The sequence below is a fragment of the Bos taurus genome, chromosome 15 (assembly GCF_002263795.3).
Source record: "Bos taurus isolate L1 Dominette 01449 registration number 42190680 breed Hereford chromosome 15, ARS-UCD2.0, whole genome shotgun sequence".
In the NCBI taxonomy this organism is placed as follows: Eukaryota; Metazoa; Chordata; class Mammalia; order Artiodactyla; family Bovidae; genus Bos; species Bos taurus.
In genome coordinates, this window is record NC_037342.1 from 43,577,233 (window position 1) to 43,605,159 (window position 27,927).

Sequence of the window (27,927 nt, forward strand, 5' to 3'; positions counted from 1 at the left end):
TGTGCTTAGTCCCTCAGTCGTGTCCAGCTGTTTGCTACCCCATGGACTGTAGCCTGCCAGGCTTCTCTGTCCATGGGGATTCTCCAGGCAAGAATACTAGAGTGGGTTGCCACGCCCTTCTCCAGGGGATCTTCCCAACCCAGGGATCAAACCAAGGTCTCCCACATTACAGGCAGATTCTTTACTGTCTGAGCCACCAGGGAAGTCCAAGAATACTGGAGTGGGTAGCCTATCCCTTCTCCAGGGGATCTTCCTGACCCGGGAATCAAACCAGGGTCTCCTGCATTGCAGGCAGATTCTTTACCAGCTGAGCTACCAGGGAAGCCCAGAATTACCATATGACCCAGCAATTCCACTCCAAGAAATGAAAATGTGTGTCCATATAAAAAACTTGCACACAAAAGTTCACAGCAGCATTAGTCACAATAGCCAAATGAGGAAACAACTCAAATGTTCATTATCCGATGAATGGATAAACAAACTGTGATAGTATCTTTACAATGGAGTAGTATTTGCCATAAAAATGAATGAACTACTGATGCATGCTACAGCATAGATGAACCTTGAAACTGGCTAAGGGAAAGCAGTCAGTCACAAAGGGTCATATATTGTGTTGTAGTTATATGAAGTGTCCAGAATAAGTAAATCCATAGAGACAGAACCTGTAGATGACAGGCTGCCTAGGGCTGGAGAGGTTGGGAGGAAATGAGGAATGACTACTAATAGGCATAGTTCCTTTGGGATGATGAATATGTTCTAAAATTGAATGTAATGATGGTTCCCCAGTTCTGTGAATATATTAAAAATTATTGAATCATACACTTTAAGTGGTACATCGTATGGTATATGATTAATGTCTCTAGAAAACAGTTAATAAGAAGATGGAGGAATGCATTCTTCAAAAACGTCACTGTCATAAAAGACAAAGAAAATTGTGGACATGTTCCAGATTAAAGGAGGCTAAAGAGACATGACAAGTTCAACCCCTGACCCTAGCCTGGATCCTGTACTAGAGGAATATGTCAAAAAGAACATCATTAGGTCAATTGAGAAAACTGAAACAGGAACAATAATAAATAAAATTATTGTACCAATGCAAATGTATGAGGTTTGTATTTGTACTGCATTATACATGAGAAAAATCTCTATTCCTAGGAAATACATAATGAAATCTTAGTGGTAAAGGGTCATAATGGATGTAATTTTTCCTCAAATGGTTCAGAAAAATTTTTTTGCTTGGGTGTGTGTTTGTATGCCTGGAAAATCCCATGGACGGAGGATCCTGGCAGGCTGCTGTCCATCAGGTCGCTAAGAGTCGGACACGACTGAGCGACTTCACTTTCACTTTTCACTTTCCTGCATTGGAGAAGGAAATGGCAACCCACTCCGGTGTTCTTGCCTGGAGAATCCCAGGGACAGGGGAGCCTGGTGGGCTGCTGTCTATGGGGTCGCACAGAGTCGGACATGACTGACGTGACTTAGCAGTAGCAGTGTTTGTATGTGTGCGGACATGTGTACTGATATAACCAATGGAGTAAAATGTTAATGACCTGGTTAAAGGATATATAGCCATTCTTTGTATTGTTTTTATTTTTGCAAGCTTTGGTAAGTTTGAAATTGTTTCCAAATAAAAACTTAAAAAAAAAATCACAAGGACTTATCTCCCCAGGCAGTGCAGAGCTGCATGAAAATAGGTCAGTGAATGCCATGTGAGTGTGTGTGGTGTGTAGATGTCTGCACGCCCAAGCATGGAGCTCTTGGCCTCTCTGCTGCCATTGCCCCCAAACCCAGAGCTTGTCCAGCAAGGGCCACTGGCCTGTCACTGTCACACCCAAGCGGCATGCTTACTTACTGAGGCAGAAGGCGGTGGTGGCCTTCATGCTCCTGAGGTAGACAGAAGTAACCAGTGTGCGCTGAGCTGCCTGGTAGGCCCTCTCACCCTGGACAGGGGTGACAGAAAAAGATCTGGATACAGCACATCAAGCCAAGGTTGTGCTGCGTTCTGAGAAGCTTGCCATCTTCACACTGTGTGCATGCATGCTAAGTCACTTCAGTCATGTCCAACTCTTTGCGACCCTGTGTACCGTAGCTGGCCAGGCTCCTCTGTCCATGGGCTTCTCCAGGCAAGAATACTGGAGTGGGTTGCCATGCCCTCCCTCAGGGAATCTTCCCAATCCAGGGATGGAACCCACATCTCTTACATCTCCTGTATTGACAGGCAGGTTCTTTACCACTAGCGCCACCTGGGAAGCCCCATCTTCACAGGTCTTTCCAGATGGAAGAATTCTCCCTTGGCCTGTGAAGGGCACCCTTTCTCCAGGTTCTCTACTTGTGTTGGGCAAAGGAAGGAAAGTGGAACAGGACTCATATTTATTGAAGGCTCACTTTGTGCCCGGCCCTGTGCTTTACATGTTATTTTATTAAAACGACACAGAGCCTGGCCAGATAGATGAACTGAGGCTCAGAGAGCTGCAGTAACTTGGCTGAGGTCCCACAGCAAGCAAGGAGCAGAAAACTCCAAGCAAGCCTCTTTCCACCAGATGCTTGAGGTACTGAGATTTTCCCCTCTTTTTCTGTCTTATTTGAGGTCACAGGCTGTCCTCATCCCAGGAAATGAAACAAAATCGTCACTGACAGGAATGGATCCAAGAGGCCCAGCCAACTTTGGAAAATGTTGGCGGGGCTGCCATCAGCCCTGTTTAGGGAGGCTGTGGTGATGTTGGCAATAACCCTGAAGGAAGAAGACAGAAATAACACTTGTCTTTGCAGTAACCTGCCGAAGTCGACACAGTCTTCAGGGCTGGATGCCAACTGGCAGGCACTGCGTAGCCAGAGATATGGGTAGGCATACAACACCTGCCGTGGACAGCTGTTTGAAGACTCTTCCTGCCAGAGGGATTTGGGGTGGCACTGATGACACCAGAGGAGGAAGGGGATTCTGCAGTTACAACGGTGGAGATGGGGAGTTAAGGGACATGCAGGCAGTGACCATTACTTCCAGGGTGTGTCCCAGGGCAAAGTCAGAGCAGAATATCCATAGGTGGGAAGGGAAGGGGGATGAAAAGTCCTTGACTGTCTCTCGTTCCTCTTCTTCTCTTCTCATCTACTTTTCTGGCCTCCCACCTCCAGCACTCATCCTGTAGGCCATCCTCCAAGGTCTCCCTGCAGACCCAAAGGAGAGTTTCTAGGTGGACAGATGATAAGCCTGGAACTGCTGCCAGCCATCACACTAGAAGAACCTGCCTACAGTGGCATCAGCTCAGAGCTGAAACACAGCAATGATGTTTGAGCCTCTGGATTCAGCCATGGCCTGAAATCCCTGCATTTTATTTTAATCTTACTTTTATATTTTTGCTTGCATGACATGTGGGATCTTAGTTCCCCAACCAGGTAGCAAAGCCTTGCCCCCTGCACTGGAAGGGGAAGCACGGAGGCTTAATCACTGGACCACCAGGGAAGTCCCTGCGTTTTTACACTAAAGGGACAAGAAGTTTTCCTTTAAAAAAAAAAATGAAGTGTAGTTGATTTACAATATTGTGTTAGTCTTAGGAGCAAAATTTTCATTTTCACTTAAGAAGTTTTCGACTAGGTTTCCTGTCACTTATAATAAGCAGAACATGAATAAAATCCGAACTGAAACAGCATTAGCTTGTTGAGCATAATTTTCAAGGACAGATTCTCTATAACAACCCAGGAAGGATGTAGAGGATTTTAGAACAGAGCTACTTGACACGGTAAATTCAGAATTCAGAGGCATCTGAGAGAGGAAGAGAGGGGGCCAGCTCCTGCCCCAGCAGGCCTTGGTTTTGGGAAGGGGGCAAGATGCTCAGGTGTGTAGGGAGGAAGCATAGGACAGAGCCCATTCTTCGGCTTGGCAATCCTGAGACTGTCTCAGGTAATGATGGTAGCTGCCTTCTGCTGAGCCCTTCCTACTTGCCACAATGTGCTATGTGTATGATTATTTCATGTAATCTTCACAGCATCCCTCAGAGGTAAATATATCGCCAGCACCATTTTCTAGACGAGGAGCTGAAACTCAGAGTGGTGAAGTATCTTGTTGCATACTATTGAGTAGCAGAGCAGAGATTTAAACCTAGTGCACCAGACTCAAGAAACTTTGCTTTTAACAACTACATTATACTTTCCCCAAATGTGTTAGTGGGACAAGGGAAGTTATCAAACGGAGAATTAATCATCTTTCCTGTTGGTATAGCCTGCCAGAGTTTACAAACTCCAATTTTATAAGCAATCTTACTGCATCCATTTTATCGATGTAGAAACTGAGGCTTAGAGGTAAGAAGTGACTTGCTCAAAGTCATTTGGTCAAACGGGATAAACTACCAAGAGGTCTGCAGTCTTCAGAAACTCGTAGGGTATTTGCAGGGGGTAGGGTTGGTCTTCTACCTTGACCCATGCTTAACAGCAGTGATGGTGTAAGTCTGGCTGAGGAAGATCTCTGAGACACGAGGTGACCAATCGTGGTTGTGGCCATAGATCCAACTGCAGAACACAAATCCCACTACAGCAAAGAGCTCTGCATTCACAAAAAGATTCTCAGCTCCAGCCAAGGCCCTATTTACTTTCCCATAACACTTGATATGGACAAATTCCAATTCAACTGGAGACATTCAGCTCCTGGCTTTTTGGGTAGGAGTGTGGAGGGAATCTAGTGATGAAAGGAGGCCCTTTCTTCTGTCGGGACATCCCCAACAAAAGGCTGCAAGACTCAGCTGAGCTGCTGGTGGATGGGAAGTTGGAATCTGCCTGCCTGGCTTCCTCTCAGAGGAAAGTAGCTGTCCTGGCTGGAGCCCCAGGGGCCCTCATTGTCAGACCTGTCCTGATGGTTTACCGAGCTTGGAGGCACCTGTCCTGGAGAGACAAGGCCAGTCTTTCACTGTTGCCTGGGTGACTCAGGCTTGGTGAAGTGACCAGGCAGGGATCCAGGAGACAGGACAGAAGGGACCAGGGCAGCCACTGTTGTTTACTGCTGGCAGCATGCCAGGGGGCTGGAAGGTGAGCTGCAATCCCATGGCCCCTCTAGGAGACTGTGTGTTCAATGTGTATGTTGAGGGACAGGGAATCCCTGGGGCCTCCCTGAGGCCAGGTAAGCAGCCTTCTGCCCTTCTGGATTTATTTCCCTGCAGAAGTATGTGAACTCTGAGTCAAGGGCAAGTGCTAATGGCAGGAACTGAAGGAAAGAAGCAGGAGATCAAACCCAGCCCTTCTGGATCTGGGAAGTTCAGCACAGGTTCTGGGGCAGACAGTCTGGGGTTAAAATCCCAGCTCTACCATTAGCTTTACTTGGACAAGACTTTAGCTTTTTGCTGTACTTATACTAGTGTTTATTGAGCACCTTCTGTGAGCTAGGGATTCAAAGATAAGCAAAAATGGACTCAATTGCCTTCTTGGAGCTTATAGTTAATGAAGGAGGTAAATATTCACCAAACAACCAATAACATCCCCACCTCAACCACCAAAAAAAAAAAAAAAACAAATCTAGGAGAGATGCATAGTTTATAATTAGCAAGAGTGTATTCTCTCTGGGAGGTCAGAAAAGGCTTTCCTAAAAAAAAATAATGATAGTGAAACTGGGTCTGTTTACTGCACAAGGTAGGAGGGATCATTCCATGCAGAAGGAACAGGATATTCAAAGGTAAGCCATTTGGCAAGAGAGGATGGCTCCTCCAAGGAACTGCTGCTGCTGCTGCTAAGTCACTTCAGTCGTGTCCGACTCTGTGTGACCCCATAGACGGCAGCCACCAGGCTCCCCCATCCCTGGGATTCTCCAGGCAAGAACACTGGAGTGGGTTGCCATTTCCTTCTCCAATGTATGACAGTGAAAAGTGAAAGTGAAGTTGCTCAGTCGTATCCAACTCCCAGCGACCCCATGGACTGCAGCCTACCAGGCTCCTCCATCCATGGGATTTTCCAGGCAAGAGTACTGGAGTGGGATGCCATTGCCTTCTCCGCAAGGAACTGCAGGAAAGACAAATCATGAGGCTGAAGTACAGAGTGGAGATCCAGGTGGGTGCAGACCAGGCAAGAAGTGAGTCTTTAAGAGCAATAGGAAACCTTTCGCGGTGCTCTAATCAGGGATGTGAGATGACCACATTTGCAGTTTGAAAAGATTGCTCTGGCAGCAGCACACTATGGATTGGAAAGGAACCAAGGCACATTCAGGCGACCAGTTAGGTCTCAGATATTTGTCTGTAAAATGAGGATAATGAGCAGGTGGCGCTAGTGGTTAAGAACCCGCTTGCCAGTGAAGAAGACAGATGTGGGTTCCATCCCTGGGTGGGGAAAATCCCCTGGAGGAGGGCATGACAACCCACTCCAGTATTCTTGCCTGGAGAATCCCATGAACAGAGGAGCCTGGTGGGCTACACTCCATGGGGTTGCAAAGAGTCGGACACTACTGAAGCCACTGAGTACCCACAATAATACCCTCTCATAAACTGATGCCAGGATTCAATGAGAGACTGAATTTTAAGTCTTTATTCTGGTGCCTGGCACATAGTAAAGGCTCAGTAAATGTTACTGTTACTTTTGTTGGTTCTCTCCAGAAAGCAGATCTTTCTGCTTCATGCCTGCTCCCGTGAAATGGGGTGGTAGAGGGTAGGGTGGTGGTTTCTAGCCTGGAAACACGGTTTGTACTAAATCACAGCGTCGAAGCCAGGGCCCAGGACGCGTGAAGGCTCCATTACAAGGCTTGAAAAGATGAAAGATTCACAAATAAAACCGGGTTCCAGTTGCTCCCGGGCATGCTGGAGAGACCAGTGAACGACCCTCTGGACCGTAAGCCCGAGTGTTGGCTGAGAAAAAACGTGCTTTTCTGCCGGGTTTTCCAAAGAGCGAGTGCAGGACTCGTACTCTTCTGCAGTCGCGCGAGGACCCTCTCCACTCCTCAGCCCCAGGCTGACTGGCAGGCATCCGCCAGGCCCTGCTTCCCCAGCTCCGATGCGCGAGTACCGGGAGGAGGAGGGTCCCCAGAAGGCTGACTCTGGCCGGCCCGCAAGGGCTGCCCCCTCCCCAGTCACGTGGCCTAGTGGGTGGGGACCGATCTGAAGTTGGAGAAATCCAGAGCTATCCCAACTTCAGAGTGCGGCGCCCGTTCCTCCGGATCCCGGGCTCAATTTGAGCGCTGGGGCTCCAGGAGGAGCGCGGAGGTGGGAATTGGTGAAGCCGAGCAGCGGCGCAGACGGCGGGATTCCGGGCATGGCCCAGCTGTCTGTGATCCCGGGGTCGGCCACGTCGTGGACAGGTGAGCTGTACCCAGGTGGTGGCGGCGGCCGGCGTGGGCGAGGCTGCTCGGAAACTGCCCACCCCCCCAACGCCCCCCCGCCCCCCACCCCACACCTCATCTCGGTCCAGGGGATGCTGGGCACCTACAACGGGAGGGACCGGTTGGGTAAAGTGGCCGCAGTAGACTCTTGGCTCTCCGGGTCAGTCCCGCTAGGGCCACTCCTCCTCGCCCCCACTGTCCCCGCAGCCGGCTGACGCGATGGTGGGCAGCTGCGGGAAACGCTGGGGAGCCGCGCGCAGGCTGTGGGCGCTGTGCCGGCCCCGCCCCCCCGCGCGTACACAGACTGCTCCGCGTGACGTCACGCTCGGGTATAAAAACTGAGGCGCGCGGCTCTCGCTGCGCTGGAGGAGCTCGAGGCTGAGGGCGGCCGTGGAGCGGGGAGCGACGGGGCCGCTGGGCCGCCGGCGCCTCAGCGATGTTTTACTCAGGGCTCCTCACCGAGGGCGGCCGCAAGGAGACAGACATGCGGGAGGCGGCGTCGCTGAGGCAGCAGCGCCGAATGAAGCAGGCCGTGCAGTTCATCCACAAGGACTCGGCCGACCTGCTGCCCTTGGACGGCCTCAAGAAGCTGGGTTCGTCCAAGGACACGGTGAGCCCCCGCGGCCGCACCCGCCTCGGGGACCCCAAGCGAGGTGGCCTGTCACCTTTGCGCTGTAAGGTCTCCTGGGGCCCGCCCTTCGCCGCTTTCACTGAGTCACCGGCCCGGCCCCCTCCGTCTCCAGCGCTGTCCGCTGTGTCTGGAGCTCTGTTGGGGTTTCCGCTCTATCCAGCATCCCCCTGCTTCAGTTTCTCTCGGGATTCCAGAGTAGCTTTTCCAGCTCGCTCTCCCTTCAGCGCACCCTCCTCCCTTCTTTCTCCTCTGGAGTAGAAGAGACCCTGCCTTCTTGCCCTCAGCTCCCCTTTCCTTTATTCGTAGTGCCCAGTTTGGTTGCCCGGGCCTTGAGCCTCGCGGCCAGGGTAGCTCCAGCTGCCTCCTAGGCTGCTTGGCCCGTCTTGTGACTCCTAGTGGGTGTGAGGAGGAGAGAACGAAGTGGGAAGGGGGCTTCCTGGGCAGTCACCATATCCAGATCGCTTTTGTTGAATCCATTTCCCCTCTGTGCAAAATCTACTTCTCCGTTTGATTTTGGTCTCATCTACCCTTGACCTTCCAACGGGAGGGGGCGGGGAGAGAAAAGGGTGACCATGAAGGTTTCCTGAGCCCCAGACCTCTCTTCATCATTTTCCTCTCCTGCTGCTCCATCCCCAAAGAGTGGATAGAGGGAGAAAGCCAGGCTGCTCCCTCTCTTCAACGGCTAATGTGTGGAGCTAGATCTGTGCTGGGGCTCCCGCAGTTCTTTCTTTCTTTTCCTAGCAAGGTTGTTCTTGGCATTAAGAAGGAGAAACTCCAGAACTGGAGTCTGAGTTCAAAGACCATACTGTCCTCTATCTATAGGGGGGATCTTATAGGGGGATAAAGGTTACTAGTTTAAAGAACTGTATCAAACTCCCCTCCTTAATTCACTGTAGTGGTGCTGCGCCAAATTGATGTTGAGTTTTTACTTTCATCTGGAATTTTCTTGTAGTTTAACTTGTTTTCTTGAAGTTCATAATAACTTTATTCATCTAGGCAATAATTTATGAAGCATTACTTAAATGTCTTTTAAATGAAGTGGATGCTTTGTATAATTTTGCCAGTATTTTTGAGCGTTTGGAATGTTTAATTTGTCAGGGAAGAGGGTATCAGCCTGGACCACTGAAACTGCCATTTCCAGCCACATGTTGGGGATGGAGGGCAGAGCTGCTGAATCCACTTCTCTTTTTTAAAAATTTTATCAACTCTAATGAGACATAGATATCAAGATCAGATTTGCCCTCCCCCATTGTGATAGAGAATTATTTTTAGCTATTTATGTGCAGGGGGTGTCTACTCAGTTATCCCGCTGTGTTTTTTAAAGGATGTTTTACTTGAACAAGCCACAGGATAGGTAATCTGATTCATGCTAACTTAGAGTGGTGGATAAATGAAATGTATTCTTAGAAAAGAGATGACTGTTTTTCTTCCTTCCTTCCATTTTACAGCAGTTGAAATTCATTTAGCAAATCTGGTACAAATCTTCTTACTTTCAGGCCAAAATAATCCTAGTTCTTGGAAGCCTCAGGAGCCAATAAACAGTAATAGAAAAATAAGTCAAGTGTGGAATTTTCCCCCCTTCATGCTGAATTTAAGATGTTTCACATTTGGTTGTCCTGGGATGTCGAGGAGTTTCCTAGCCCTGAGGAACTGCCTCTCCATTCTTCTGCCAAGCATTCTTTATACTGCTTCATCCTTGTGTAGGAAGAATTCCATCTGCTTTTCTGACTCCAGTCTGTCTCAGTTGAGCCACACAGGAGCTGCTAATATGGAACAGGCAGTAGGCCGGAAGGAAGAAACATCCTCAAAGCAGGTTATTGCCATGGATGTGACACACTGCAATTTACTGTGAGACCCTAACCCATGGTTCACAGTTTCTCTCCCCACTGCCCTCCACTGCCAGGGAGCTGATACTCTCTCACTGTTCTCACACCTGGAGTATGCAAGTGATTGCACAGAAGAGTTAGAACCAGTCACAGATGCTGAGGCAGACTGAGATAGGGCTAGGAGAGCTCTGAGTACTGGGGTGAAGTGGCATGCTTAAGCTTTCTTGGACCTTATGCTGCTGCCTCTGAATAATCTTAGAAATAATCTTAGAAGTACTGTGTCACTTGTCTTTATGGATATAGCTGGTAGTATAGACCAGTGTTGACTCAATGTTCTGTCACCGAAGTGAAATTTGGAGGATACCAAAATTGATTAGACAAGTCTATAGTACAAAACAGGCAGATTCTTTACCACCTGAGCCACTACTGAAGCCCAAAATTGATGATATAAGTCTATAGTACAAACTCAATAGAAGTGGGACAAGAAAAGGAAGGGGCGGCACCAGAGGAAGATAGGAGGGAAAGGATGAATTAGTTCTCACTGACTTTGGGGTTTGTGCTAGTGAGAAGATAGGTTGTTTTCTTCATACTGGTGACCTATATTAGAATTATATTGTTGAGTAGTCTGAATTATCTACCTTTTACCATGCTGTTTCTATAATATTCACTATTTGAATCCAGCCGGCCAACTTTTTGTTTTCTATTGGCAAAGAGCATCCATAGACAGTCAAACGTGGTCTTGTTCTCTTGGCCCCAGGGAAGTGCCTTTGCCCTATTCCTGTTTGTGTGTAGTTGGCTGCTACAAAGTCTACTGTGGAAATTAATCTTATTTCTTATGTTTGTGTGTGCGTGTATTAGATTAAGAACTAAAATCAGAGATATAAGTGAGTAATATTTTATTTCACTTATTATTATTATTCAAGTTGATGAAGCTAGAAAAAAATCACTCTTGGAACTTTGTGTATTCTAATTTCTTTTCTTTTAGCTACCAGATTAATAAATATTCTTCTCATTGAGGTGAAGACTTTTCAACTTTTAAAAATAGTCATGTCATGGTATAATAGGCTGTCTTTCCTATATGATAATAGTACTGACCATCAGGGTATATCCTTACGTATTCAGGAATAAAAAGAGAGTTTTGCTTTTTTATCTGTGATTGCTTCTGCGTATAGCCAAGTGCTTTAAGAAAACTCACTAGAATTAAAAGGCTGGGGAAGGAAATAAAGCAAAGCCAACCGACTGTGAAATAACCAGCCCTGTACTCTGAGTACGGATTTACCTGGTGGCTCAGTGGTAAAGAAACTGTCTGCTAATGCAGGAGATGCAGGTTTGATCATTGGTTGGGAAGATCCCCTGAAAAAGGAAATACTGCAGCCCACTCCAGTATTCTTGCCTGGGAAATCACATGGACAGAGGAGCCTGGTGGGGTGCAGTCCATGGGGTCAAAAAAGAGTCAGACACAGCAGCCACAAGGAATACACTGAGTATCTGATCCTCCTGATCAGAATCTCTGTCAATGAGGGCAGCCTTGGGTGTTACTCTATAGATTAATTTTTCATAATGCCACAAGACATCCATAATGCTGTAGATTTTGATCCAGAGGACTTTGGAGTTTTAGAAGAGGAGCATGAAATAGCAGTATAAATCAGTATCTAAGGCAAACTGAAGATTTCCAGAGCCATGATCAAATCCTAATTGTAGTAAACATTATTTGAACACTAGCTGTGTTCAGGACACAGTACTAGGAGCACACAGAAGAAAACAACAAAGTTTACCTATACAAGGAGTTTATAGATAGGGGGAAGGATAGGACCAATTGATTTATTTATTCCCCAAATATTTATTGAGCACTTTTTACATGTCAGGCATAATCTAGGTATTGAAGGTATAATAGTGAACCAAAACGGGTTTCCTGCCCTCACAGAACTTGCATTCTTGTGGGCGAGAAGGTAGAAAAATATATACTATATCGGGTTGTAATCAGCGCTATAGAGAAAATAAACCAGGATAAGGGAATAGAGAGTATAATGGCCAGGTAGGATGAAGTAGAGCCTTGCTGTTTTATCTAGGGTGATCAAGGAAGGCATCTCTGGTAAGATGTCACTATAGGAGATATTGAAGGAAATGAGAGAGCAAAATATCTTGGGGAAAAATGTTATAGGCAGAAGGAACAGCCAGTGCAGAGGCTCAAACATCATTGTGCTCGATGTGATTGAAGAATTATAAGAAGGCCATTGTGGCCAGAGCAAAATGAGCAAGAGGAAGTGATAGGAGACAACATCAGAGAGATAGTGGGAGTCCAAAGTACTTAGAGCCTTATAGGTCACTGTATAGATATTTAATCTGATAAGGGAAATGGGTGGAAAACTTTTTGCAAAAGGGTGAGATGATGTGACATTTCACAAACCAGACTATTGTGTGGATTAGGCTGTAGGCGGCAAGCGTGTAAGCAGGCAGACTAGTTAGGAAGCTGGTTAGTTAGCATTTAGATAGTAATCTAGGTAAAGATGATGGTACCTCAGAGTAGTGTGCTAGCAGTGAAGAGGACAAGAAAAGACCAGATTCTGGGTTCTTTTGAAGACAGAGCTGACAAGTTTAGTTGAGAGTTGGATTAAAGATCTGAAATAAGGAGTAGTCAAGAATGACGCTAATGTTTTTGATCTAGTCATTGGAAGAATAAAGTTTGTCATATACTGAAATGGCTAAGAAGTGCAAGTTAAGGATAGGAAATAAGAATCAGGAATTTGATTCTTGAACAAGTTAAGTTTGGGACATCTATTAGTTATTCAAGTGTAGATGTTGAATAGATAGTTCCATAAGAAGATGAATAATACCACCAAGAAGCTTATGCCATGTCAAGATATTACAGTCAATCAACACTAGAGATGTTCAGTGGAAGCAGTGACTACTCTGGCCTGGTATGACAATCGTGATGGAGAACAACATCTGATTAGAGTTTTATCATCCCCTGGAGAGTCAACTGACTGTGATATATAGAGAGGAGGCTGCTTCCAGAGCATGCCCTAAAGAACCTCAGAATAAGAACTTTATAGGTTATCTGGTTGAATTCCCTGCCCCTGTATAAATCCTTTCCTACAATAATGCAGCCCACCAAGGGTAACTGAGAAACCACCGTCTCAGGAATAAGGCTGTTCTCTTTGAAAAAGCATGACTATTGGGTCATAAGGCAAAAGTAGAGACAGAACACAGAAGGCCTGGGGCAATGTGACAGATTGCCTTAGGTGATCCCATGTGATTTTGAGCAGCTGTAATCCCAAGGATAATCTGTGTTTCTGTGGTGTAGAAAGGGTCACGTGTTGTATATTCAGCTTGTAAATAAAGAGAAAGCACAGAAATTAGTGCCCCTTTAGATTTCCAAGACCAGATAGAGACATGTATATTGGGCTTGAAGTGAGAGTCAGTCAGGAGTCCATGTCCGTCTACAAACTATACATGAGGATGAAAACGGAGTAAGCTGATTTCATGCCCTTTTAATAAAAAAAAAAAGTGATCAGCTTCAATTTTAAGTTGAACATGAGGGTTTAAAATACATATATACACATACATATAATTATTAACATTTGCGTGCTTACTCTATACCTGACACAACGTTAAATGCTTCATATGGACCATCTCATTTCATCCTCACAAGAGCTCTGCAGGGTACTTACTAACTTGAACCCAGCTTTGTCTGACTCCAAAGCGCATATATTTTAAACAATATTCTAAGTCAAGAGTCGGCAAACTTTTTCTGTAAAGGACCAGATAGTAATTGTTTTTGGCTTTGCAGGCCAGTCTCTGTCTCAGCTACTCAACTGTGTTGTTATAATGCAGAAGCAGCCATAGACAGTAAACAAATGGGGTTGACTGTGTTGTAATAAAACTATTTACAAAAGTACACAACAGGCTGATTTGACTTGTGGGCCATATTTGCTGACCCCTATTTCTGAGTGTTCTATTGCTAAGCTAGAAATCTTGGGTTTCTCCTTTGAGAGTAAATACTACAAAGAAGGCAGACTTCTGTAATTTCTTCTATTTTCCAGTCTGGTCCATCCTATAAAGTGAAGTCACTCAGTTGTGTCCAACTGTTTGTGGCCCCATGGACTATAGCCTACCAGGCTCGTTGGTCCATGGAATTTTCCAGGCAAGAGTACTAGAGTGGGTTGCCATTTCTTTCTCCAGGGGATCTTCCCGACCCAGGGATCGAACCCAGGTCTCCTGCATTGCAGGCAGACGCTTTACCTTCTGAGTCACCAGGGAAGCCCCATCCTATGGACCACAAAGATCTATTAGACTGATTCTGTGTGGATTCAGTGCAGCATAGGTAAGTGATTGAGAAGGTGACCTTAGAAGTTCTTGTTTAAATCATGATCCCATGGTATCCTGCAGTATAGCCTGCTTCCTCTCAACTCACTTTTCTTCCCACTCTACAGACTGGTTAGAAGAAATATTTAATATTTAACCTCAGCTGTGCTACCTAGAATACAAAGACCTCACATTTGAGCTTGCCTGCTTAGGATTTAGATGCCTAAATGCTGGTTAAGGTTTAGCAGCCACATTAGCGGAAACAGTAGAGAACCTGGGACTACTTAGGTTAGTAGTGGCCTTGTTGAACTAAAACATAAAGCAGGATCCACATCAGGAAGGTGACTTGATAGTTATGTCCAAAAGACCACCATAGTATCTGCAGCAGCTATCTGACTAGTGCGGTGCATCTTGAAGGATATCTGGAAAGTAGAAGATAGCCCTTGGAAAGCCAATATTTCAATAGACATAAAATAAACCACTTAAGCAAATTTACAAAGCAACACTCAAGGAGTGGGAATGCAAGTAGTACAAACTATGTAATGTATGAGTATTGAAGGGATTCTGAAAGAAAGAACTAGATGATGTTGATCAAGAAAACTTTCTGAAAAGTGAAGTGTAGAGATTTGTTCATTCAGTATTAATTCTGAAAGTAAGAACTAGATGATGTTGATCAAGAAAAGTTTTTTGAAAAAGTGAAGTATAGAGATTTGTCCATCCAGTATTATATCAAGACCTGGAGATATAGCTGTGATCAACACAATCAAGGCCCTTGCCCTTGTGAAGTTAATACTCTAGTGGGGGGAGTGAAATAAGAAACAACTAAATAAGCAAAATAATTCTGAACTTACAATTACTACAAAAGAAATAGTGGGATATGTTAGTAAGAGGTGGAGTACCTCTTTTAAATAGTATGGTCAGGGAAGATATTTTTGAGGAAGTAATGTTTGAACTGAGACTTGAATGATGAGAGCAAGCTAACTATTTGAAGTATTAGGGGGAGGACATTTCAGACAGAGGGAATGGCAGGTGCAAAGGCATTAGAATGGAAAAGGGATTTTGAGTGTGTATATAAAATGTATGAAAAGTTGGCAAGACTACAGAAAAGAACTGTGCAAAAAAGCTCCTAATGACCCAGATAACCACATTAGTGTGGTCACTCACCTGGAGCCAGACATCTTGGAGTGTGAGGTCAAGTGGGCCTTAGGAAGCAGTACTATGAACAAAGCTAGTGGAGGTGATGGAATTCCAGCTGAGTTATTTCAAATCCTAAAAGATAATGCTATTAAAGTACACTCATTATGCCAGCAAATTTGAAAAACTCAGCAGTGGCCACAGAACTGGAAAAGGTCAGTTTTCATTCCAATCCCAAAGAAAGGCAATGCCAAAAAATGTTCAAATTACCACACAATTGCACTCATTTCACACGCTAGCAAGATTATGCTCAAAATTCTTCAAGATAGGCTTCAGCAGTATGTGAACTGAGGACGTCCAGAAGTACAAGCTGGATTTAGAAAAGGCAGAGGAACCAGAGATCAAATTGCCAACATATGCTGGATCATAGGAAAAGCAAGAGAATAAAAAAAAATCTACTTCTGCTTCATTGACTATGTTAAAGCCTTTGACTGTGTGGATCACAACAAACTGTGGAATATTCTTAATGAAATGGGAATACCAGACCACCTTACCTGTCTTTTGAGAAACCTGTATGCAGAACAAGAAACAACAGTTAGAACTGGACATGGAACTACAACCTGGTTCCAAATTGGGAAAGGAGTAAATCAAGGCTGTATACTTTCACCCTGCTTGTTTAATTTATATGCGGAGTAAATCATGCGAAATGTCCAGCTAGATGAATCACAAGCTGAAATCAAGATTGCCAGGAGAAGTATCAGCAATCTCAGATATGCAGATGATACCACTCTAATTGCAGAAAGTGAAGAGGAACTAAAGAGCCTCTTGATAAAGGGGAAAGAACAGAGTGAAGAAGTTGGCTTAAAACTCAGCATTCAGAAAACGAAGATCATGGCTTCCGGTCCTATCACTTCACGGCAAATAGATGGGGGAAATGTGGAAACTGTCAGATTTCAGGGAAAATATAGAAACTGTCAGATTTCATTTTCGTAGGCTCCAAAATCAATGCCTTTGGTGACTGCAGCCGTGAAATTAAAAGTCGCTTGCTCCTTGGAAGAATAGCTATGACAAATCTAGACAGTGTATTAAAAAGCAGAGAGATCACTTTGCCAACAAAGTGTATTAAAAAGCAGAGACATCACTTTGCCAACAAAGGTCTGTCCAGTCAAAGCTATGGTTTTTCCAGTAGTCGTTTATGGATGTGAAAGTTGGACCATAAGAAGGCTGAGAACCTAAGAATTGATGCTTTTGAACTGTAGTACTGGAGAAGACTTTTGAGAGTCCCTTGGACAGCCAGGAAATCAAACCAGTCAATCCTAAAGGAAATCAACCCTGAATATTCATTGAAAGGACTGATGCTGAAGCTCCAATACTTTGGCCACCTGATGTGAAGAGCCAACTCATTGGAAAAGACCCTGATGCTGGGAAAGATTGAGGGCAAAAGGAGAAGGGAGCAACAGAGGACGAGATGTTGGATGGCATCACTGACTCAGTGGACATGAGTTGGAGCAAACTGTGGGAGATAGTGAAGGCCGGGGAAGCCTGGCATGCTGCAGTTCATGGGGTCACAAAGAGTTGGACACGACTTAGTGACTGAACAACAATAATGGTATGTATGTGGAGGTTGGAGAAATAGACAAGGACCAGATGATGCTGAGCCCTATAGACCATGGTAAGAAGTTTGAATTTTGTCTGAAGAACAATGGAAAGTCATTGAAGGTCTTTAAAGTAGGGGAATATATTATCTCACATATTTTTAAAAGCTTGCTCTGGTTGCTGTGTAGAGAATGATTTGGAGAAGAGTGAAGGAAGAGGTGGAAGACAAGCCAGGGGGGCTGTTATAGCACAGATAAGAGATGACAGTGGCTTGGATTAGATTGGAGGTAGTAAAGATGGGGAGAAGTAGATCGATGCCAAATAAATTTCGGAGGAAGCAGCAATACTACAGATCGTCCTCAACCTACGATGAGGTTACATCCTTATAAACACATCATAAGATGAAAATATTGTTAAGTCAAAAATTCATTTAATATACCTAGCCTATTGGACATCATATTTTAGCCTAGCCTTCCTTAAACGTGCTCAGAACACATTACCCTGAAATTGGGCAAAATCATCTAACACAAATCCTATTTTATAATAAAGTATCAGATATCTCATGTAATTTATTGACTATCACACAGAAAGTGAAAAAAGAGAATGGTTGTATGGGTCCAAAAGAGTTGTAAGTGTATCAGTTGTTTGCCCTTATGATCATGAGGCTAACTGGGAACTTCAGCTTACTTCCTCTGCCCAGTGTCATGAGAGAGTGTTGTGCTGTGTAGCAGTAGCCCGGAAAAGATCCGGATTCAAAGTATGTTTTTTACTGAATGTGTATTACTTTGGCACCATCACAAAGTTGAAAAATCAGAAGTTTAACCATTGTAAGTTGGGGACCAACTCGGGATATACTTCGGATGGAAAGTTAGGAAGTTTGATTCTCTTCTGAGAATCAAAAGGATCAAAATGGGTGGGTGGGTAATGGTGCCATTTTACCAGGTTAGTGGAAAGGAAGTAATCCAGAACATTAAAATGGAACAGGACTTTGAAGCTCATACCTTTTATTACTGATGAAGAATATGAGACTGATAAAAAAAAAGTAATACTTAGAGAGATTAGTGATTTACTCAAGGTAGTATGTGACAAGTGGTCATTTTGCTGAAATAGAAAACCTTCATGGAGGAAATAAAGGTAAGATTGGGAAGCAGGATGAGTTAGGGGAAGGTCTTAAATGCTAAATTGCGTATTTTGTGTTTAGTACAGCTGGCAAGAGAACCATTGCAGGAGAAGGAGACCATGATATAATGTCTTAGATTATTTGAACTTAGCTATAACAGCAGAAATGGGGAGAAATCTGTGAGGTGTTAAAACAGCAGAATTTCACTCACCAAGATGAAGATTATGGGAGAAAGCACAAGTTTTGTGGGAAAGATCAGTGGGACAAGTTAAGTTTGAAAGTGCCTATGAGGTGTCTAAGTGGAGAAGTTCAAAGAGACAATTGGTTCTATGGATCTGAAACTCAGAAACAAAGGCTGGGCATGAGACAGAGTCATCATCATAAAGGCAGTTATTTACACAATGAAAGTAGGTAAGATTGCCCTTAAAGGTTTTGTCAAGTGAGAAGGGGACCCAAGGAGAGCAATGAGGAACACTAACATTTAGGAAATGAGCAGAGGCAAAAGAACCAATAAATGATATAGATGTAGAATAGATAGAAAAGTGGTTTTAGAAGCCAGTGGAGGAGAGTTTCAAGAAAAATGGAAAGTTGTTTATTAAAGCATTGTTTCTAATGGCAGATATGTAGAAACAATCTAAATGTCCATTAGTAGTTATGTAAATTGAGGTGTGTTTGTACCACAGACTCATATGTTTACAGATGATGTACTGTTTTAAAATGCAGAAAGTAGGGCATATGTGAAAAAAAAAATAGGTGCTAAGGTTTTTGGATAATCTGACATTACATCTGCATTGGACTGCAAGGAGATCAAACTAGTCAATCCTAAAGGAAATCAGTCCTGAATGTTCATTGGAAGGACTGATGCTGAAGCTGAAGCTCCAATACTTTGGCCACCTGATGTGAATAACTGACTCATTAGAGAAAACCCTGATGCTGTGAAAGACTGAAGGCAGGAGGAGAAGGGGATGACAGAGGATAAGATGGTTGGATGGTGTCACCGACTTGATGGACATGAGTTTGAGTAAGCTCTGGGAGTTGGTGATGGACAGGGCAGCCTGGCATGCTGCGGCCTACAGGGTCACAAAGAATTGCACACAAATGAGCGACTGGACTGAACTGAACTGAAGTTACATTATTGGGGTGTGTGTGGGGGTATCAGCATGCATACATGTGTGTGCATATGTACACATGTACATGCACTTCAGTTTTTGCACAATTTGGCAGACAGAGTTAGTTGGCTAAATTAGAAGTGGCCATGTGAATTCTGACCAAGAAGATACAGGCAGAAAACTGCTGAGGGAACTTCTGGGAAAGCTTTTGCTTTCCTGTTAAAAAGGATAGATGACAGAGAGTCCCCTCTTCCTTCCTCCTTTTTTGGATGTGGATGAAATGCCTGGAGCTGGGGCACCCATTATAAGACCATGAGGGAATATCCATGAAAATTACAGAAACAATAGCCCTGAAATTGTTAATCAGCTGAATTAATGCCTGCAGCTACCTACCTCCATCTTCTTGTTATATGAGAAGAAAATATACCTCCATTCAAGCCCCATAAAGTTGGTTTTTCTTGTGGCTATATGCTTTCTTAATGTATAGGGTATATTTTAAAATTTTATATTTTATCAAAAATATACATGTATATAATTTAAAACTTCAAAAAATTTTTGAACTGTTCCTTAATTCTCTTATTACTCTCCATCATGTCCCCTCTCCTACTATGCTAATATTGTAATATGTTCAGTTCAGTTCAGTTGCTCAGTCGTATCTGACTCTTTGCGACCGCATGAACTGCAGCACACCAGGCCTCCCTGTCCATCACCAACTCCCAGAGTTTACCCAAACTCATGTCCATTGAGTCGGTGATGCCATCCAACCATCTCATTCTCTGTTGTCCCCTTCTCCTCCTGCCTTCAATCTTTCCCTACATCAGGGTCTTTTCAACATCAGGGTCTTTTCAGCTCTTCTCATCAGGTGGCCAAAATATTGGAGTTTCAGCTTCAACATCAGTTCTTCCAATGAACACCCAGAACTCATCTCCGTTAGGAGGGACTGGTTGGATCTCCTTGCAGTCCAAGGGACTCTCAAGAGTCTTCTCCAACACCGCAGTTCAAAAGCATCAATTCTTCAGCACTCAGCTTTCTTTATAGTCCAACTCTCACATCCATACATGACTACTGGAAAAAAACATAGCCTTGACTAGATGGACCATTGTTGGCAAAGTAATGTCTCTGCTTTTTAATATGCTATCTAGGTCAGTCATAACTTTCCTTCCAAGGAGTAAGCATCTTTTAATTTCATGGCTGCAATCACCATCTGCAGTGATTTTGGAGCCCAAAAAAACAGTCTGTCACTGTTTCCCCATCTATTTGCCATGAAGTGATGGGACCAGGTGCCATGATCTTAGTTTTCTGAATGTTGAGCTTTAAGCAAACTTTTTCACTCTCCTCTTTCACTTTCATCAAGAGACTCTAGTTCTTCACTTTCTGCCATAAGGGTGGTGTCATCTGCATATCTGAGGTTATTGATATTTCTCCTGGCAATCTTGATTCCAACTTGTGCTTCTTCCAGCCCAGCGTTTCTCATGATGTACTCTGCATAGAAGTTAAATAAGTAGGGTGACAATATACAACCTTGACGTACTCCTTTTCCTATTTGGAACCAGTCTGTTGTTCCATGTCCAGTTCTAACTGTTGCTTCCTGACCTGCATATAGGTTTCTCAAGAGGCAGGTCAGGTGGTCTGGTATTCCCATCTCCTTCAGGATTTTCCACAGTTTATTGTGGCCCACACAGTCAAAGGCTTTGGCATAGTCAATACAGCAGAAATAGATGTTTTTCTGGAACTCTCTTGCTTTTTCCATGATCCAGCGGACGTTGGCAATTTGATCTCTGGTTCCTCTGCTTTTTCTAAAACCAGCTTGAACATCTGGAAGTTCACGGTTCACGTGTTGGTGAAGCCTGGTTTGGAGAATTTTGAGCATTACTTTACTATCATGTGAGATGAGTGCAATTGTGCGGTAGTTTGAGCATTCTTCGGCATTTCCTTTGTTAGGGATTGGAATGAAAACTGACCTTTTCCAGTCCTGTGGCCACTGCTGAGTTTTCCAAATTTGCTGGCATATTGAGTGCAGCACTTTCACAGCATCATCTTTCAGGATTTGAAATAGCCCAAATGGAATTCCATCACCTCCACTAGCTTTGTTCATAGTGATGCTTTCTAAGACACACTTGACTTCACATTCCAGGATGTCTGGCTCTAGGTGAGTGATCACACCATTGTGATTATCTGGGTCGTAAAGATCTTTTTTGTACAGTTCTTCTGTGTATTCTTGCCACCTCTTCTTAATGTCTTCTGCTTCTGTCAGGTCCCTACCATTTCTGTCCTTTATTGTGCCCATCTTTGCATGAAATGTTCCCTTGATATCTCTAATTTTCTTGAAGAGATCTTTAGTCTTTCCCATTCTATTGTTTTATTTCTTTGCACTGATTGCTGAGGAAGGCTTTCTTATCTCTCCTTGCTATTCTTTGGAACTCTACATTCAAATGGGTATATCGTTCCTTTTTCCTTTGCTTTTTGCTTCTCTTCTTTTCACAGCTATTTGTAAGGCCTCCTCAGACAGCCATTTTGCTTTTTTGCATTTCTTTTTCTTGGGGATGGTCTTGATCCCTGTCTCTTTTACAATGTCACAAACCTCCCTCCATAGTTCATCAGGCACTCTGTCTATCAGATCTAGTCCCTTAAATCTATTTGTCACTTCCACTGTATAATCATAAGGGATTTGATTTAGGTCATACCTGAATGGTCTAATGGTTTTCCCTACTTTCTTCAATTTCAGTCTGAATTTGGCAATAAGGAGTTCATGATCTGAGCCCCAGTCAGCGCCTGGGGCACTGTTTTTGTTGGCTGTATAGAGCTTCTCCATCTTTGGCTGCAAAGAATATAATCAGTCTGATTTTGGTATTGACCATCTGGTGATGTCCATGTGTAGAGTCTTCTCTTGTGTTGTTGGAAGAGGGTGTTTACTATGAACAGTGCATTCTGTTGGCAGAACTCTATTAGCCTTTGCCCTGCTTCATTCTGTACTCCAAGGCCAATTTTGCCTGTTACTCCAGGTGTTTGTTGACTTCCTACTTTTGCCTTCCAGGCCCCTATAATGAAAAGGACATTTTTTTGGGGTGTCAATTCTAGAAGGTCTTGTAGGTCTTCATAGAACTGTTCAACTTCAGCTTCTTCAGCATTACTGGTTGGGGCATAGACTTGGATTACCGAGATATTGAATGGTTTGCTTTGGAAATGAACAGAGATCATTCTGTTGTTTTTGAGACTGCATCCAAGTACTGCATTTTAGACTCTTTTGTTGACTATGATGGCTACTCCATTTCTTCTAAGGGATTCTTGCCCACAGTATTAGATATAATGATCATCTGAGTTAAATTCACCCATTCCAGTCCATTTTAGTTCGCTGATTCCTAAAGTTCAACGTTTACTCTTGCCTTCTCCTGTTTGATCACTTCCAATTTGCCTTGATTCATGGACCTAACATTCCAGGTTCCTATGCAATATTTCTCTTTACAGCATTGGACCTTGCTTCCATCACTGTCTTTAAGCTTCCATTATTACCATTGAGTAGTTGTATGTAATTCTGATTCCTAATCCTTTGTGTTTGAATCTTCTTTTTCTCTCTAAAAACTTTTGGAATCTTTGTCATCCATGATATTCCAAAAATTCTTAATTGTGTGAAATCTTGGTGTGGATCTTTTATCTTTCATTATGCAAGGCTCCATGTGAACTCTTTCAATCTGTAAGCTCATATCCTTCAGTTCTGGTGTAGTAGGGTGCTCCACCCTCATCCTCAGCTGTTGTAGGAATCTGTTCTAAGCCTAGCCAAACTATCAACCAACCAAAATCTTTTGATTTACTCTTACAAAAAAGAATAAAGTATTGGCATTCTTCCCAGTTGTCTGAGTCAAGTAGGAGTCCCATGCAGGCTTTATATTAATCTCTTTCCAGCTCTAATTGTACCCTCCAACTGTAGTTTCTAATATCTCTAAGATTCATCAGCTTTCCCAGGGTTTTTAAGTAGGAAAACTGCTTTTACAGCTAGACCCCCAAGTATCAGTTCAGTTCAGTTGCTCAGTCATATCTGACTCTTTGCAACCCCATGGACTGCAGCACGCCAGGCTTCCCTGTCCATCACCAACTCCTGGAGCTTACTCACACTGATGTCTATCGAGTCGGTGATGCCATCCAACCATCTCATCCTCTGTCATCCCTTTCTCCTCCTGCCTTCAATCTTTCCCAGCATCAGGGTCTTTCCAATGAGTCAGTTCTTCGCATCAGGTAGCCAAAGTATTGGAGTTTCAGCATCAGTCCTTCCAATGAATATTCAGGACTGATTTCCTTTAGGATTTACTGATTTATCTCCTTGCAGTCCAAGGGACTCTCAAGAGTGTTCCCCAACACCACAGTTCAAAAGCATCAATTCTTTGGTGCTTGGCTTTCTTTATAGTCCAACTCTCAAATCCATACATGACTACTGGAAAAATCCTAGCTTTGACTAGGCAGACCTTTGTTGGCAAAGTAATGTCTCTGCTTTTTAATATGCATATATATGCTTTATACCCCCAAGTATAAAATAGTTCAAATATAATAATTTATTGTTTTAAAAGTAACAGTTCTAGTGGAAAGGTCAACAAGATAGCCCTCTTCCATGTAGTCATTTGGGGAACTCAGGCTGATGGTGGCTTTTTATCTTAAACATGTTACCTCCAGGAAGGTTACCCTAGGGGTCATCTCCATTTCAGCCAGTCAGAATAGGAGAAGAGTATGGAGGAGTGTGCACAGGAGAGTTTTATGAGCCAAGCCTAGAAGAGGTGTGTGTCACTTTTCCTCACATTCTGCTTGCCAAACTCAGTCATACGGCCTTATCTAAAAACAGGAAAGACTGGGAAACATAATCTACATATCTGTCCAGAAAGAAGAGGAAATCATGGATAGCTGGTGGCCTCTACTACTCTAGTGTTCCATGAAGTAGAATGGTGTGAAGAATTTAGCTTTCTCTAGTCTAGTCATTTACCAGTTTTTGGTCTGTTTTTTAGATTTCAAGATTTTGTCAATGTCTCTTTTGTTGTTGTTGTTGTTGTTTACTATTCTTTTTGTGAAAGGTTTAGGCCTTTCTAACTCCTTGACTATCATTTTAGTGAAATTTCGGTTGGGAGCAGAGGTAAATGTGCCGTTACATTGTCATTTAAAACATGAGGCCATAATTAATTGACTACAGAGAAGCATCTCTGAGATTCATATGAGTTTATTGGCTGTGAATTTTCAACTCCTGAACTGTACTGTGAATACTTTTAGTTATAAAAATAAATGAAAATAATTATATGTACTGACATGGAAAAATGCCTTTCATATATTAAAAATTTTTTTTAATTTAGAAGAGTATTATGATGTGATACTATTTTTATTTATGTTTGTAAATGCATTAAAATTTGGGGGGACTTCCCTGGTGGTGGTTGAAATTGTGCATTCTCAATTCAAGGGGCACAGGTTCAATCTCTGGTTTGGGAACTAAGATCTCACATGGAACTAAGCAAAAAAAAGGAAGGGTATTCTAAATTTGATGGTTGTCATTTGTAGGGAGTGAAACTAAGAAGGGTGAGGTGCTGAGGAAGCTTTCCCTTTTAATTGTATATGCTTTAGTGATATTTGAATATTTTACATTGAACATGTGTTATGCTTAAACCTTTTTTGGTTACTAAACAAAGGAATAGTCACCAGGGCCAAATGCCCTAGAGAATGAAGGCTGAAAAATGTCTATCAGATTTGGAAATTAGGAGATCATTATTGGTATTGTGGGATCATAAGTGATTTCAGTGAAAAAATATAGAATGTCAGGAAATAGAATAGTGATTTCAACCTTTATTAAAGGCCAATTAAGACAAGGGTGTGATTAGATTGGGCTTCCCAGGTGGTGCTAGTGGTAAAAACCTGACTGCCAATGCAGGTTCAATCCCTGGGTTGGGAAGACCCCCCTGGAGGAGGGCGTGACAGCTCACTCCAGTATTCTTGACTAGAGAATCCCATGGACAGAGGAGACTGGCGGGATACAGTCTATAGGGTCGCAAAGAGTTGGACAGGACTGAATGACTTAGCACATGATTAGGTTAGGATGTGGCATTGAAGAGACAGGGTCTGGAGTTCTGTGGAGTTTTCTCCCCAGTATATGAGAACTTGGAGTGTGTATTAATATATAGGCTGTGGAGAAGGGGTCTAGGAGGAATAATCAGAAGAGAGATGACTCAAGGGAAATGATTTCAGAACCTTCCTCATTTGCCTCATCTGTCCGATGATTAGACTCCTCTCAAGATTTAGAGTATCCAGGTAAAGTGGTATTCAGCAAGACCACTGTAGAAGGAAAGCCACAAACTTTAGGTTAGGAGGGCCTAGGTTAGACAGCCTTTGAAGTCCCTTCCAGTCTTCAGTTCTACAAATCCAGCTTATCTGAGTTGGTTCTGCTAAGCATGGATCTGACAGAAACAAACACCTGCTTTCATATAAATCTAGGCTTATGAGTGAAAGAGATAAGAATGAAGAATTTCTGTTTCTTTTGCAGAGCAAAGCATTCTCCCAGGGTCAAATTGGGAAATCTGACAAAGTTAGCACTTCCTGTAGCTCCTTATCAAGTTAAGAATCCCTCATTTTCATTTAATTGCACCCCCCTCCTTTTCCCAAGGATGCTAATTTAGAATCTGCCTTGCCAAGAATCAGTGTATTTTGGGAATCTATTTCTTCACCTCACCAGGGTTACAGTGAGTCATGGCTCTGACTCCTTTCTTCCTCAGAAATTTGTGAGATGGTGGATAATGAAGACTTCTCCAATTCTCCCCCCTTGCTGGGGAATGTTCTAGGCTCTGGGCTTCTAGGAGTGACTCTCTTCCCTTTAGAATTGAAATGCCGTCTAGAATGTGTCATGGAGATACTTGGGATAAGGCTTTATCCTCTGAGGGATTTTAAGTATTATTGTAAACTGGGAATAATGTGCTCCTGTAGAGATTTTGCAGGTCAAATGACTTCAAGAAGTGGCTTACACTTTCTGGAGGCCACTTGGAGTAGAAAGAGTAGAACGTAGTTCTATCTACCCTAGTAACTCTCCTAAACGCTATCAAAGAGCACACTTGAATTCACATTCCTTATTCTGCTTCCTAACATTATGTATCCTGGCATGGATATAAGGTCTAATTAAGCCCCCTGCTTCTTGGTCAGTTTCTGCCCCCTTTATACTCCACTTAAGAGTGGCCCATTAAGAGAGAGAATGGATAACAAGCATATAGCAGGAGGAGCCTAATGCTTCTTGAAGTCCAGGAGGTAATGGTAAGGATGATTCTCATGGCTTCTGCCAGGTTCTAATGTGTATCTCCTAAGAGGGTTATTCAGCAGGTATAACTTGTCTTCCCACCTCATCCACCCCATTGGATGACTCAACCAACAGGAGAGAGCCAAGTCACTAAGGCATATGCATTTGAGTCCAAAAGATAAAGACTGTGAGGAAGTGAGACTTGAAATAGAAGTATACAGAACTCCTGAAAACCAGTGCTAAGAAGGTTTCTTTGGCCTGTGAGAATTAGCTGCCCTTACTTATAAGTTCTCTGGAAAGATACATTTATCCCACATAGACTAAAGCCACTTTTCTCCTGAAATGTCCTTGTAAGGGAAGGGAAGGCAGCAAGCCCAGGTAGTACAAATCACAAGAGTCTCTTACTTTTCTTTAGCCATGGAATACTGGCCTTGTTTACATTTCCCAGAATCCCATATTGCTTTTTCATTTGAGGAACTACTGTTCTGATAGTTCCTGCTCTGATAATACTCATGAAATCCGTACTTGAGGGAAGAATAAATAAGAGGCAAAGGTGGAGCTCAGTTATGTGAGGCTCCTTCATTATTTCCATGGCACCTGGGAGACAATAGGGGAGGGGGAACATGGCCTGTCACTAAGAAGCCTCTGCTTTCTGTTCCCCAAGCAACCTCATAACATTCTGCAGAGGCGCCTCATGGAAACCAACCTATCTAAGCTCCGAAGCAGTCGTGTCCCTTGGGCCTCCAAGACCAACAAATTCAATCAGGCCAAGTCTGAGGGGCTGAAGAAGTCTGAGGATGATGACATGATTTTGGTTTCTTGCCAGGTAAAGTTCTGATAATAACTTTTCCAGGTTTTCTGCAGAGTAGGATTCAGGTCTAATAAGATCCCAATAATGGGGCCCTTTCCTCCAAATTGTATAGAATGTGGATGTTATCATGGAATTCTTAAATGAGTTTTAAGGGGGCACTCTGTGCATCACTGGAAGTGTATGCAGTATTTTGTATGCATGTTCGTCCTTTATGAGGAAAAGGACTAAATGTTTCATCAGATTTGCAAAGGGATATATGATACACACACACACAGTTAAAAGCCACTTTGTGTATACAAGGAAACATCCCAAAGTCCTTTGGGATCCTCTGTCAGCTCTACAATCAGCAGGAAAAAGAACCCCTCAAAGGAGACACCACAATGGATACAGATGGGACACTATCCTCCATAAATGTGAAGATGCTCTCCAACCCTGCCTTTCATGCGACATCTGCTGCTTGCTCTTTGGATTTCTCTTCCTTTTTTGCATCTCTGGCTTCCGTTGAACAGTATATTTTCTCTCCACAGTGTGCTGGAAAGGATGTGAAAGCCTTGGTTGACACAGGCTGTCAATATAATCTCATCTCTTCAGCCTGTGTGGACAGACTGGGGTAAGTAGCCACTTGTACTAGAAGTCAGATGCTATATGCTCTTTGCTTGAATTTATTTTGAAGTTCAGGCTTTCCATTAAAACAAACTGTTACTCACTCAGTCATGTCTGACTCTTAGCAACCCCATGAACTGTAGCCAACCAGGCTCCTCTGTTCATGGGATTCTCCAGGCAAGAATATTGGAGTGGTTTGCCATGCCCCCCTCCAGGGGACCTTCCCTACCTACCCAGCGATCGAACCCGGGTCTTCCACATTGC

General features: G+C 43.5%; 1 protein-coding gene across 2 annotated transcripts in view; it reads left to right on the top strand.

The window, feature by feature from the left end:
* Positions 1 to 7,066: 7,066 nt before the first annotated feature.
* The window catches only part of NRIP3 (nuclear receptor interacting protein 3), a 28,326-nt gene continuing 7,465 nt past the window's right edge, over positions 7,067 to 27,927 (top strand). The window contains exons 1-4 of one of the 2 annotated variants that reach the window (XM_005216037.5): positions 7,067 to 7,261; positions 7,732 to 7,892; positions 26,914 to 27,075; positions 27,588 to 27,670. In XM_005216037.5, coding sequence (XP_005216094.1) covers positions 7,216 to 7,261; positions 7,732 to 7,892; positions 26,914 to 27,075; positions 27,588 to 27,670 — 452 coding nt within the window. In that variant the 5' untranslated portion in view covers positions 7,067 to 7,215. 2 annotated transcript variants of the gene reach the window in all.